The sequence below is a fragment of the Pseudozyma hubeiensis genome (assembly GCF_000403515.1).
Source record: "Pseudozyma hubeiensis SY62 DNA, scaffold: PHS22, whole genome shotgun sequence".
Taxonomy (NCBI): Eukaryota; Fungi; Basidiomycota; class Ustilaginomycetes; order Ustilaginales; family Ustilaginaceae; genus Pseudozyma; species Pseudozyma hubeiensis.
This window is the reverse complement of record NW_012133804.1, coordinates 412657-426124: the sequence shown is the minus strand read 5'-3', so window position 1 is coordinate 426124 and position 13468 is coordinate 412657. Positions and strand designations below refer to the sequence as shown.

General features: G+C 56.5%; 4 protein-coding genes across 4 annotated transcripts; 2 read left to right on the top strand and 2 right to left on the bottom strand.

Moving 5' to 3' along the window:
* Nucleotides 1–239: 239 nt before the first annotated feature.
* PHSY_002304 (hypothetical protein) lies at nt 240–4790 on the bottom strand (the record flags this gene model as incomplete). The annotated part of the gene is made up of 1 exon (XM_012332928.1): nt 240–4790. One exon carries the CDS (start codon nt 4788–4790, stop codon nt 240–242), a length of 4551 nt encoding a protein of 1516 aa, XP_012188318.1.
* A 1143-nt stretch (nt 4791–5933) lies between these two features.
* PHSY_002303 (hypothetical protein) lies at nt 5934–8228 on the top strand (the record flags this gene model as incomplete). The annotated part of the gene is made up of 1 exon (XM_012332927.1): nt 5934–8228. The coding sequence occupies one exon, from the start codon at nt 5934–5936 to the stop codon at nt 8226–8228; it is 2295 nt and encodes a 764-aa protein (XP_012188317.1).
* Nucleotides 8229–8405: 177 nt separating this feature from the next.
* On the bottom strand, nt 8406–9392 carry PHSY_002302 (hypothetical protein; the record flags this gene model as incomplete). The annotated part of the gene is made up of 2 exons (XM_012332926.1): nt 8406–9230; nt 9324–9392. The coding sequence occupies 2 exons, from the start codon at nt 9390–9392 to the stop codon at nt 8406–8408; spliced, it is 894 nt and encodes a 297-aa protein (XP_012188316.1).
* Nucleotides 9393–11828: 2436 nt separating this feature from the next.
* PHSY_002301 (predicted membrane transporter) lies at nt 11829–13205 on the top strand (the record flags this gene model as incomplete). Its single annotated transcript, XM_012332925.1, has 1 exon — nt 11829–13205. The coding sequence occupies one exon, from the start codon at nt 11829–11831 to the stop codon at nt 13203–13205; it is 1377 nt and encodes a 458-aa protein (XP_012188315.1).
* Nucleotides 13206–13468: the final 263 nt, after the last annotated feature.

Here is a 13468-nt window from a genome sequence, read left to right as displayed (position 1 = left end):
AAAACGTGAGCCAGCTGGTTTTACCGCGAACCGTATCGGCGAATTTTGCATTTTGATGGAGGCCGAAGTTACGCCGTTGCACCACCACTCCTCACAACTTTCCCGACGCACACCCGACCTCACAACACACCACACACGGACAGCCAGACTGACAAGATATCGCATACAACTGACACGGTGATAGTGAATGCGAGCAAGTTTCGTTGTGGCGACAGAGTGGCAAGGAAAGCGGCGCTCAGCTAGTTCGAGGCGCCCGGAGCGGTCTTTGCCGCGGAAGAACCACGTCCATTCCTGCCACCTCCTCCGCGTCCTCCACCACGTCCTCCCCCTCTGCCCCTCCAACTGCCTCTCGAAGCATCCCCCTTCCCACCCTTGCCATTCTTTCCCGCGCCATCCTCCGACGTCGCCACAGTCGTAGCGTTCGTCGTGCTGCTCGCAGCCACGCTCGGAGCAGCGCTCGAGCTCTGCAGCTGCTGTTGCTGCACATCCGGCGTGTGCGATCGACTCGTCCATCGACTACCCCCGTTGCTACCAGGCGCGCTCGTCAGGTTGATCGACGAGCCGCCTCTGCTACCTCCCGCTCCGTACACGCCTGCGCTCGATGCCACCGCCGACGACCTCGCCGAAGCCGGTTCTTGCAAGCTGAGCCCACCCATACCGAACGACGATGGACTGGCCGGTCGCGTCGATCCCCTGCTGCTCGATCCCCATCCCCTCTCCTGCGCATACCCATCCAGAATGTGCACGATCCCTTGACTCATGTACTCGAACTCTCCGATCTCCTGCGCCGACAACGACAGATCCGTCCTGTCCCCCCACTCCGCATCATCCTCCTCATCATCCCCCACCTCATCCTCATCCTCATCCCCCTCCCTCCTCGCTCCTCCCTTCCTCGCTCCATCCTTCTTCACCTTCCCAATCCCCTCAAACACCCTCAACATGATCACATCCATGATCGACCTCAGCTTCTCCAAATTATCCAGCGAATCCGTATTGCCCGTAATCGGCAGCCAGAAATCGCACTCCACGCCTTCGCCCAACACCCGCACCTCGGTCGCACCGAACAGCATGAACGTCAGCGGATCCAGCCGCGTGCACCCGCGCAGCATCGTCGAGGCGTTGTTGCCGGCGCTGCCCGAGGCGTTGCGGATCTTCTCGCTGAAGGCAAAGATCTCCTTCTCGCCCATGTTGGCCGCATCCCACGGCTTGTGCTTGGTGAACTTGGTGTGGCAGATCGACGACGGGTGCATCAGGCACGACTTGTCCTGCGAGGTTCGGTAGCTCGCTTTGCCGCTTCGGATGGCAAAGTTGGGCGGGGAGGAGACAGCTACGAGCGCAGCGAGGAGCGATGTGACGTCGGCGTTGGTGTTGAACTCGGCGTCCGTCTCCCGCGGTCTGCGGTAGCGCGAATACGTGTTCCCTCCGCTTCCGTTCCCCTGAGCACCCAGCGAAGAGCTCTGGATCACCGAAATGATGTCCGCCTTCTCCATGCTTTGAAACAGATGCTCCTTCACCTGTTGAATCTGCAGCAGCGTCAGCTTGCTCAGGAAATTGTCCTGGCAGAACCGGTTCGCAGCCGCAAAATCTCCGCGCGACTGCATCTCCCACCACCGCATGTACGCGCGCAGGATGCACAGCGCATCCGACCGAAAGTCGGGCGGACACCACCGATCTTTGACCAGCTCCGCCTCCTCCCTCAGATGCATCGGCGCCATGAACGGATCCCTGCTCGTCAAGATCGCCGCCAGCGAAAGCACCGGATCAAGACATCGGAAGAAGGCGCCGTACAGACACATCTTGCCCATCGGCGCATCCACCGGCAGCTGCAGCAGCACCCTCCCCAACGACGTCAGGTTCTTGTACATGTCCAACGCGCCCACCATCTTGAGCTTCTCCATCGCTGCCAACACGCGCTCCGGCGCCGGGGGCTCGATCGCCGAAGCCAGCACGTCTTCCACCTCCATCCCCGGGATATCGAGCGCCTTGATATGCATCACCACGTTGCTCAGATCGGTTCGCTTCATCTCCACTGTCTGGTTCACCTTGAGACGATCGTAGCGAGACTTGCTGAGAACACCGAAGTACTCTCCCGGACGATGACGGCCCGCACGACCTGCACGCTGGTTGAGGTTCGACGTACCCACCCACGCCGAGACCAGGCTGGAAAGGTGACGTTCCGGATCGAAGCGTTTCTCCTTGACACGACCGGTGTCGACGACGTAGACGACGTCGGGGATGGTGATGGATGTTTCGGCAATGTTAGTGGCCAGGATGATGCGACGGATGCCCTTGCGACGCACGGGCTCGAAGACGGCCTGCTGGTCTTGGACGGGGACCGTCGAGTGCAGGATGTGGATCTCGTACTGATCGCGATCGTTGAAGTCGGTGCGCAGGAGCGGATGATACTGTGTGTCTGTGAGCAGCAAGTTGACCGCCTTGATCTCGTCCCAACCGGGCAAGAAGACGAGCACGTGTCCGTCGTCGCTGATCGATAGCACGTAGGCGATGATGAGCGCAACGAGCGGATACGGGATTTCGAGATCGTCGACTTGGTCCGCCATGGGATCGACAGGCTCGTTAGCAGTGGCGTTCGCAATCGCATTGTTCCCGTATCCGCCGCCCGCACCGCCCCTGGCACCGCCGTAGGCATTGCCGCGCGAAGCAGAACCGCCTCGTTGGTATATCTCGCGCTCGATGTAGTCGCGGACGTTCTTCTCCCCCCACACCCAGCCACCCATCTGAGGGGTGAGGCGGAGCGACTCGAGGTTGCGCACCGTCTCCTCCAAGTAATGCTTTTCGACGGGGTAGCTGCGACCGGGGATCTCGACGACGGGCGCAGGGTTGCCGGACGGATCGGCAAAGTAGGATTGGAAGAGGGTAGGATTGATGGTGGCGCTCATGAGCACCACTTTGATCTCCCTCTTGCCGAGCCTGCGACGTTCTGCCAAAAGACGCTTGATGACGACAAGAAGCAGATCGGTCTCGACGTCTCGTTCGTGCACCTCGTCGATGACGACATGCGTGACCGAATCGAGGAAGGTATTGGAGGACTCGGTGTCGCCGAGCGCCGACTGCAAGCGACGCAGGAATACACCGGTGGTGCAGAAAGTGATGGAACCATTGGGTTGGGGCGGCTTGGCATCGAAACGAACCTGGTAACCGACGGTTTGACCGAGCTTCTCGCCCCTTTCCTTTGCAACACGCTCCGCAACGCTGATAGCTGCGATACGTCTGGGTTGTGTGCAGACAATATTGCATTTGGCACCTTTGCCTTGGAGGATGTAGTCGTCGAATAGAATCTGCGGGATCTGAGTGGTCTTGCCGGAACCGGTAGCGGCCATGCAGATGGTGACCTGGTTGAGCTCGACCTTGACGAGGACGTCGGACTGCTTCTGCGAGACGGGCAAGCTGAGACGCTGGGAGCGCATGTTGGCCATGGCCTCGTCCGAGTAGTAGTTGGCGAGCGAGAGTTCGAGCTGCTCGCTCTTGCGCTGCAGCGAGTCTTCCGTGGCACCAAACTGCTGGTTGAAGCGGCGTGCACGCTGCTGGCGCATCTGACGTTGCTTTGCGAGCTGGTCGTTGGCGTCGTTGGAGACGGCGTTGGGGTCTTCACCTGCGGGGGCGACGCCGATCGTACGCGGGCGTTTTGCGTAGATCTTGCTGCGAACCATCGTGTCGTAGATGTTCTGGACCGAGTCGTCGAGCTCTTCGCTCATGCTGAACGTGACGTGGGGCGCCTTGTTGATCGACATGCCGGGCTTATGAAGCAAAGAAAAGGTCTTCCAGAGCGAGGGATCGGTCGACTCGATGTACGAGACGGATTCGAGGTAGCAGTTGGCGACGGCCTGCTTCTTGTTCTTTCCGACGGCGGCGCCGATCTCGTTGCCGGCGATGTACATGGATGCGTGCGGTTGGGACGCTGCAGAAGAGCATTTAGCAGCGCCACGCTTTGGTTTGCCCTGCTTGCCTGCAGACTGACGAACGTCGGGTTTGCCCAGATTGAAACGCTTGCAGTAGAAGTCGATGAACTCGCGCGCACGCTGGACGGTCAGCTCAGAGCCATCGCTGAGCTTGGCGACAGGACCCTGTTGCTGGGGTACCAACGGCGCTGGAGCAGAGGCGGTGGGTGTCTTTGTGAGGATATCGCCGCTGTTCTGAAGAAACAGGACGGCATGAAGAGCAGCCACACGCTCAGCATCCTTTGCGGTCTTGGCATCACCATATACGGTCCAGTCGTACTCGGGATCGAAGCAGAGAGTGCAGCGGAAGTTGGTATCCCTTCGACCTTCAACCTGACCCTCCTCGACGGTAAAGACCGGGTAGGTGCCGGTGCGGTGAAGGACGTAGTTTTGGATTGGATTCTTTGGATTGTCGAGCCATGCCTTTTTGACCAGACCGCTGTCGAGGAGGCCATGGTAGTAATCCTTGATGTTCTGAAGAGAGTGGTAAGGGAGAGGCTGTGTTGGCAGGAACTTGGTGGATTTGGCGGGTGCTCCAGATTTGAAATTGGAGGATGGCACTGCTGAAGAGGGTAACGACGACGACGAGGTCGCGGTCGCAGTCGCGGCGATGGCTGAGTTTACATCCTTTGCTGGTTTCGAAGCGCCTCCAGCACCTCTAGAGCGAGAAGCGGCGCCGCCTTTCTTCTTGGTATTCTGCTGAGTGGCAGAAGAGGAAGTGCTGCCGCCACGACCCCAGTTGCTGCTGCCGCCACTAGCAGCGTTGTTCGGAGCTACCGATGAAGCTGCAGAAGATGCGCCGCTTCGCCATGTCGAGGAAGCGTCGGCCATGATCGGTTGCTGACGATGCTCGTGCCGCTGCTACGGTGCACTGAAACGTCGGAAGGATACCGAAGCGACGATCGGCTCTTTCTTGCCTAACTTGACGGAAACCGCGCTTGGAGACTGTGCAAAGCGTAAGACTGAGCCGACGACTTGGCAGTGGACGCTTGTGATGGTGAAGAAGGAGTATCAAGAAGCTGGCGACCGTCAGTCACAAGACACTCATCATCCGTCAACCCGCACGAACTGAGCCGCCTCGTGTCTCGTGTGTGTCTGAGCGCAGAAAGAACCCTTCTTTGAGATGCAAGAAGATTTCGGAAAAATTGTTTTTGGTGCTGTTAGGAGTGTGACAGATCGGGCGACACGACTGTCAGTCAGCCTTGGTTCAGACGGAGCCTGCTCTGCGCAATTTAGCGGTCTTTGCTTGGCTTTTCCTCTTTGGACCCTGAAGTTCGAGGGGAAGGAACGACACGCGTCTCACGTTGCCTCGCCATCTGGAGTGCGGTGTGACAAATGGCTCTTCCTCTGTCGCCTGGCCAGCATCTTCAAGGGTTCATAAGCTCAATTTGGGTCCGGCCTTGTCAGCAGCAGAGAAGGTGCCACTTGACCGGTTGCTGCAGACGAGTGCAGCCGCGACCTGCGAGAAAAGCACTTTTTTCCCGCATGAGACGAGAGAAGCAATTTCGGTCGGCCCGAACAGACATTTTTGGTTGAAGATACTTCTTTTCATGACCTTGCCTCTCGAGTTCTCGGCGAAGCCGGTCTGCAGAGCAAATGCACACGCTGATGTGCAAGGTGTCTGAAAAATAGGTCGGATGACACAACGGAGGAAGGGGAGAGATAGACAGGAAATAAGAACTTGAGACAGACCTAAGGAGACGATGAGCTTGAAGGTTTTCGGAGCGTGAGTTGACGGAGGTGACCTTGTCGAATTGGTGACCGCCGCTTCGGCTTTTGGCTACTGTCCTCGTCGACATCGGTAGATCCGCAGCTTGCTCGTTCCTCCTCCTCGCTCCATCATCATCATAGATCACTCCGCTCTTACGGCCATCCCTCCTTTTTACGCGGACGACGGCAAACCATGCGGTCTAGTGTCATCGCCGCCGTCGACGTTTAGCTCCCGGAACCACTCCCTCTTCCAGCGACACCACAATGTCGACGCTGCCCGGTCCGCCGAGGGAGGTGCGTGTCGCGATCGTGGGCTCCGGCCTCACAGGCCTCGTCGCTACCTACCTTCTCACGGCTCCACATGCGTCGCTCCAGCACGTCAAAGTCAATGTCGAGATCTTTGAGCGTGCTTCGACGCTAGGAATGGACAGCGCCAGCATATCGGTCCCTCTGCCTCTCTCACCACCTCCCCAGCCCGAGGCACCGCAAATAGAACCTGTGGACCCCACTGGACCACATGGCGACGACGATAGACGGGATGAATCGCTGCTGCGCTCTCGAAAGCGTCTCAAGCTGCAGACGCGACCAAACAATGTTGCCGACTCGACGCCGCGACGTTCCTTGCGCATCGATGTCCCCATGCGTGCCTTCACCGGCGGGTACTATCCTCAGCTGCTTGCTCTCTATCGCCACCTCGGAATCAGGACCAAACCGACAAACTTCACCTATTCTTTTGCTACACTTCCAGCCACCCTTTCCTTACCTGCATCTGCATCTGCATCGCTTTCGCCGCCTTTGACCGCATCCTCTTCGGCAACACGGTCGTCTACACCCGACTGGCAATACACGACCCAACACAAGTTCACCAATCAACGGTCATCTTCGACCTGCCCTCTGGATGCAGCAGAACGAAGCACGGGCTCAGCACCGTCACCGAGTGTCCTTTACAACGGCGCCAACGGCTTCCGCGGTGCCAGTCTCCCAGCCGACCTCGGCCGTCCACGTCTGTCCAGCCCAGTCAAGGTATCCAGCATCCTTGCCCACATTGACGACCTCCGCAAATATTTTTCAACGCTTCTCTTGCTCGTATTTGGATATCTGCAGTTGCTCGTCGTCGCACTGTGGCATCACTATCTTGGGCATACTTGCGATCCGGCGCATCCACTTCGCTCCTATACCCTCCGCGATCTCGTCGCGGATCCGTTTCCCGCGCGACCATCGCCACCGCAAAAGACCTCGTCCCTTTCGCTGAAAGCTCGGTCTTTGCTTTTCCTCGAGCGCTCAGCGGAGCACGTGTTGCGCAGATTCGTGTGCCTCGATGAGCGCTTCGCGCAGCAGACTCTGACGCCATTGTTCAGTGCCGTCATGACATCGTCGCTCGAGTCTGTATGGGGCTCTCCGGCCTCGGAAGTGCTCGACTATGTCGCCTTGACTCTGGGCAAAGATCACTTTGTCGTCAGGGACGGCGTGCGGACCGTCGTCGCTTCGCTCTTACAGCACGTCGATCAATCCCAACCCGAAGTGCAGTCGGAGCCATCCAAGGACGGCGGTAGTAGAGTATGGACGAATGCAGAAGTACGTCATGTCGGCTCGCAAGACGGCAAGGTATGGATCGATGCCATCCATCATCCTTGCGCCACCAGTCCACGCCAGGAAATGACGCCTGACATGTCGCGACAACCCTCCTCCACTTCGACGGATCGAACGCTGTGCGGCGATCAAGACCATCTGCAGCGTCACGGACCTTTCGATCATGTCATCTTTGCCACGCAGGCCAACCAGACGGCGCAGTTCTTGCAGCAGTACGTCGAGAGTCTTTCGGCGACGGTCGAGGGCGTCGACAAGCAGGAACGCGACAAGGTGGTGAGGTTGAGAGACGTGATCGATGTGCTGTCTACGTTCAAGTACGAGAGGAGCGTGGTGGTGAACCACACGGATCGAGCGCTGCTGCCGAGACACAAGGCTGATTGGAGGGATTTGAACCTCGTCTCGCCAACTCAGCCGACGGAAAGGAGGAAGGATGGAGACTCGGAGTGGATCGATGAAGAGCAAACGCTGGATGGGAATTCATCCCAAGACACGCTACTGTCCAACTCGTGTCCCACCAAACCGCGCTCAAAGACAGGCTCGACCATGGCAACGCACGTGCTGACACTGCCACCTGATGCAGCTGCCCAGCAGGACTTGCTGGTCATGCAGACCACCAACCCACTCCCATCTCTCCACCCACATCCATCGACCATCCTCTCCTCCTCCACATTCGAACGAGCGGTCATCGATGTCGAAGCGCATCTCGCACGGCAGAGCCTGTTCCACCTTTCGCAAGCCACTCGCACCAAGCAGGGGGTTTCGGTTGAAACTGCCGGGGGAAGAAAGCTCAGTTTGGGCACGCTGCAGCAGCACAAGCGCGGGGAAAGGAAGCGCGACGAGGCAAGGGTGTGGGTGTGTGGAAGTTGGGCGGTGGGCATTCCGTTGCTGGAAGGATGTGTGGTGTCGGCGAGGCTGGTTGCGGAGGAGATCATGAGGGGGGAGGGCGTGCAGGTGGATGTGAGGTGGTGATGTAGCTGTAGCATGGAAGGAAATTGCATTGGATGGAAAGCGAGCAATGAGAACATGTATTCTGGATTTTGATCGTACGACTGGTGACCCTTTCTTCCGTTCTGCAACCTCTTGTCTGTGAAAGCAAAAAGTTTGACCTTGGCTGTGTATGGAAAATATCTACACCCTTGTTGTCGTCTACTTGGAACCGATGAACTCCCTAACGTAATCCGCAAAGCTGACCATGCAGATGGTCTGCCAAACACCCAAAAACACTCTCGGGGTGACGCCTCTGTAGAGGCCCTTGAGGCCGTTTTCCTTGTAGATGTAGGCGAAGGTGTTACCGATGGTGAGTTTTTCTGGTCTGTTGCTTCCCGGGGTAGCCTTTGCCATGCTTTGCATTTCGACTCGGATGACTTCGATGGGTTGGTTCCACGTAGCTAGGGCGCCACCGATGCTGCTGCAGGCGATGCGTTCGACGGCGTTGAGTTTGTCCTTTTCAGTCTTACCGGAGAGGGAGCGGATGGGGGTTTCGGCGAGACGGGCGAAACCCATACGCGAACCCCAGTTGGTGCATTGACGAACGGCGACGGCATTGACTCCCTTGTTGATGCCTTTGATGCCTTCGCGGCGGTAGATGTCGGCGAAAACGGCCCAGGTGGAGGGAGGTTTGATGCCGGCTTCGGCTTGCTTGTGACGCGTGATCTCGGCGGTCTTCATGCAGGTGCAGAAACCCATGGTGGCGTAGGCTTGAGCGATACCTCCCGTCATTCCACCCAGCAATCCAGCAGATCCAGAGGAGAACCCTGCGTTTTTAGCAACCTTTTCCACTTCAGCAGCAGTGAAGAGCAACACGGCTCCCTTGGTTGAGGCTTCGATCCACGCCCATGGAATCAGTCCCTGGTAGAAGCCGAGGATACCACCTCGAGAGGAGACGGTCTTGAGCGCCTGCATCATGGTCTGCTGTCGGTTGGACGCCATCTGCGTCTTGACCACTTCCAGCGGCTGACCGAGCGTCGTCACCTGCGCAAAACGAAAAAAGAGAGGGTACAACGCATATGTCAGCATATACAACGATTAAAGGAAAGACAATGTTGAACATAAGCATATACGCACCTCGACAATGTTCATGATGGAACCAACGGCAATGTTGGACCATGAGAAACCTTTTTGTTGCGGCGCCATGTTTGTAAGCGGGTATCACTGGGGATCGAGGGGTGTGCTTGGGAAGAAAAAGGGTGACCGTATGAGTTTCGACGTCGTACTCGGTTTCGATGGTGGAGAGGTGAAGCAAGGAGAGTGGTGATGGTAGCGACGAAGATCCAAATGAAGGGTCCTTTCGGCGAGAATATGTGCGTGGAAATCTCCCCGTTCTCGTTCGGCTGCTTGTGTGTGTTGAGCAAGCCAACCAACGCACGGTTGACAATTGCCCATCTGAGAAGAAATGCGCTGATTTTCCGGCAGCAGTTTGGGGAAAGGGCAGCCCAAAACTAAGCGCGTGGGTGCGCGTCTCGAGTTGAGTGTAGTACCTTAGTGTGGATCTTTCCGCTTGAGTGCTGCTGCCCTGCTGCTGTAACCCGGTCTGTGCCTCGCTTGCCAGAAATGGGACTTTACCCCACTCGGTTTCAACCTCGCTGTGCATATCAAAAGATGGCAGGTCAGATTTTGGGCTTCGTTTCAGCGAACCCGATTTATCACCCGATGGCGATATACGCGCGTGTGCAGCGTATCGCTCGCCGTCGGTTGGTCGAGATGAGATCAACACTTTGTGAGTCGTTGCTATGCAACACTCAGATTTGGGAAGGTCAATGGCTCCTCATCGCGGTTCTATAGCAAAACACTTTTTCCACTTTTGCCCCTTACCTCATGGAGAATGGCGAGTCGTAGCAGATCAGCAATCGTATCGTTGGAGGATCGTGAAGCAGAGGCGATGGTTTGAACAGCGTGACGTGTGTGTCGAGTGCGATACAGACGACAGCACGAGAGAGCCTTGATGCTCGATCTTTTTGGGCTTGATGGTGGGGCAATCAACTTGCGATGCAGCCTTTTATCGATTTCTTCTCGACGAGAAATAATTTTCCAGACGTGTTAGACTGCTTCATTAGGGGCGTTACAGGTATGTTAGACCTCAACAAACCGAACAGTGAATTTCTGCCTCAAACATCCTCCGTCTAGAGCCCTGCTCGCTATCCAGCCTGCCTGCCAAGCGCACACTAACGCTGAAACCCAGACCAACCCTCACGGTAGCGTCCAGAGTTGAAAGCGATGCGCTAGTCTATCGATCCGATGACACCATCCCCGTCTTCTGTCCCACCTTGTTATCTTACCAACGATAGCCCACCTGCCCCACGCCAACATCGTCTTTCTCGCAAAGTTATCTTGCCATATCGTCCCATAAATCTTGTACGGAGAATTACCTAAGCGAGCCAACGGCGGCCAACTGTCAAGAAGAAAAAACCCCCTCTAAAAAATCGCCGAGTCTTTTTAACTTTTGGCTGTTTCGTAACGCCGAGATGCTTATCGGTAGTTTAGTGCGACTTTTTAGTGCGCTTCTTGGCATTCCACCTCTGAACAGCGTACAGTAGCAGCCAATGCCAAGAACGAACATCATCAGCCCTGGTCGGAGACTTTTTCCTCTCGCTTCAGACGCCGGAGAAGCACATCATTCTACTGCAATGATCATGCCGTCGGCAAACTTGGGCTTCCATTTTGGTGACGCAACACCCACCATCTTCTGTTCGAATACAAGACACCGAGGTTTCGCACTCCGTTGCTTGCTTCCCGAGTTCTGAGAGTGTATTGTTATCTGTACGGTGAAATGAGCGTCATTGATATCAGCAGCCATTCAGGTGCAGTCGAGAAGAGCGCAGTTGTGGCAGGTTCGGTTGTGTGTCAACTGCGATAGTGTGGCACTGCGGACAAAAACGTTTCCATGCTAGTGTGACTGACACCGTGCTTGCTCAGACTACTGCAAGGAAGTCTGACTTGGCAGCGTGCTATCAACTTGACCAGCCGTACTATCAAAGCCCACTTCTCTGGCTCTTGCCACAGTGGAATCTCAAACCCCTTGTCTTACAATGAGAGTACGGCTGGGTTGCCTCAAGCTTGTTTTCATGCGAATCAAACAGCAGGCTGCCAAGAACTGCAAGTTCAACCTGTCATACATTCCGCTCCCTCGGAAACGCAATCCCTTTCCGAAAAAGGCTGTTCTTTAACGCTGCTTGGCATACCCAGTACGTACACACCAGCTGTCAGGGTTTTCCGGTGATAGCCCAAGATAGTGTGGGTGACAGGTGTGATTTGGGCTGCAGCGGGCTGTGATGCCGGCGCTTAGGGTGTCGGGGCTGTGTTCTGGCAGGGGCCTGTGCGAAAGGATTGAACGAGAGGCTGAGGGGCGTGCGCTCCTCCCCTTCATGAGGGTGACGCTGGAGAAGTGTATATACGTGATGCTGGATCGGACGAGCACCCACATCTTACGCATCCCCCCCTCATCTCATCCGAATCATTCCTTATACACATATCGGACCATCGACAATTCCTTTCCAGCTGTCTTGTTGACCCTCACTTCTATCATCTACCAACTTCCATCATCCTTCACCTCTGCGCACCACACTCGCAACCATGCCATCATCATCACCGCCATCATCGGTCAAAACCCGCCTGATCTCGCGCCTAGAACACATGACGTTCGCATGGTTCACCTCGTCCATGTCTCTCGGCGGGATCGCCAACCTCCTCATGTCGCGCATCGTCGACTCGACTCCCTTGTACTACCTCGGAAGCTCGCTCTTCCTGCTCAACATCGTCTACCTCCTCCTCCTCATTTCGCTCCAATTCGTCCGATACAGCTTCACCGGCGCCTCGCTCAGCTACACACTCTCGCACCCGATCGAGTGCTGTTTCGTCCCCACCTCGCTTCTCGCCTGCGCCACGGTCATTATCGGAATCTTCAACGTCGTTGGTCAGGAAGCGAGAGCGGGGTGGGGGGTGTTGTTGTTGGTGTTCTTTTGGGTGTACTTCGTGTTGAGTCTGGTGGTGAGTTTAGTATGCTACACGGCTCTGTTTAGGAGGAAGGAGCAGAGTCTGCATCACATGAACCCGGCATGGGTGTTGCCGATCTTTCCGCTCATGCTGTGTGGAACGATCGCGTCGGTCATCCTGCCGTTGCAACGCGAGTCTGCCGGGATGAGGGTGATGGCGTTTGTAGGCATGACCTGTCAAGGACTGGGATTTACGGTGTCGGTGATGATGTACTCGGTGTTGCTGTTGAGGTTGATGGTCAGCGGGTTTCCACCGGCGAAGGCGAGGATCGGGTTGTTCATGAACACTGGTCCGCCGGCTTTCACCATCATCTGCCTGCTCGGGTTGTCGGACGAATCACCGCACTTCCTTCCCGAAACCCTCCCCGCCTACGCTCCGCAGGTCCTGCGGACAATCGCCATCGCTTCCAGCGTCTTTCTGTGGAGTCTATCGGCTTGGTTTTACTTATTCACCCTCGCCTCGCTGGTCGACGTACTGCTCGACAAGCAGTTGAGAAACGAGTTCGAATTCATCCTCGCTTGGTGGGCCAGCGTTTTCCCCGTCACCGGCTTCGCCCTTGCCACGGATGCGCTGGCGGATGAACTGGGAAGCAAAGCCTTGGATGTTCTGTCGCAGGTTATAGTGGGATGGTTGTTGGCGACGTTCGTCGGTGTAGCAGGCATGCACATCCGAGCGGTGGTGAGGGGGGATATCATGACCGAGGGTAAGGACGAGGATAGGGTGATCGATACCATGTACCACCGATTCAGAGACGAGGAAGTCCCCGAACAGACTCCCGAGAAGAGTCCCGAGTCGAACCCTCCCACCTACCCTTCCACCCCAGCAATGTCCGTGACGAGACTCGATACCAAGGGCAAGGAACGGAGTCAGGACGCCGACGTTGATGCCATCGATTCTCTCACGGAGATCAGGGTCGGCGGAGGTTTGAGGATGACACGAATGGTGTCGAACGAGTAGTACAAAGCATCGCTGGTTTACGATGTATACATCCCTTTTGCATCCACTTTAGCATTTCTCGAAATATTCTTGTCAAATACAGCATCGTTCCCTTGTCCATAGCAATTTGCAGTTTAGATTCGCATTCACATTGTTCTTCCTAGCATCGGCTTGTGAATCCTGTTCGATGAGATGCTCCATCCGATCCAATATCCGGGAGTATTCGATACGCCAATGGTATCGATGGCGCAGACGTGGCCGGCGGGCCGATTCTTGCCGTCATC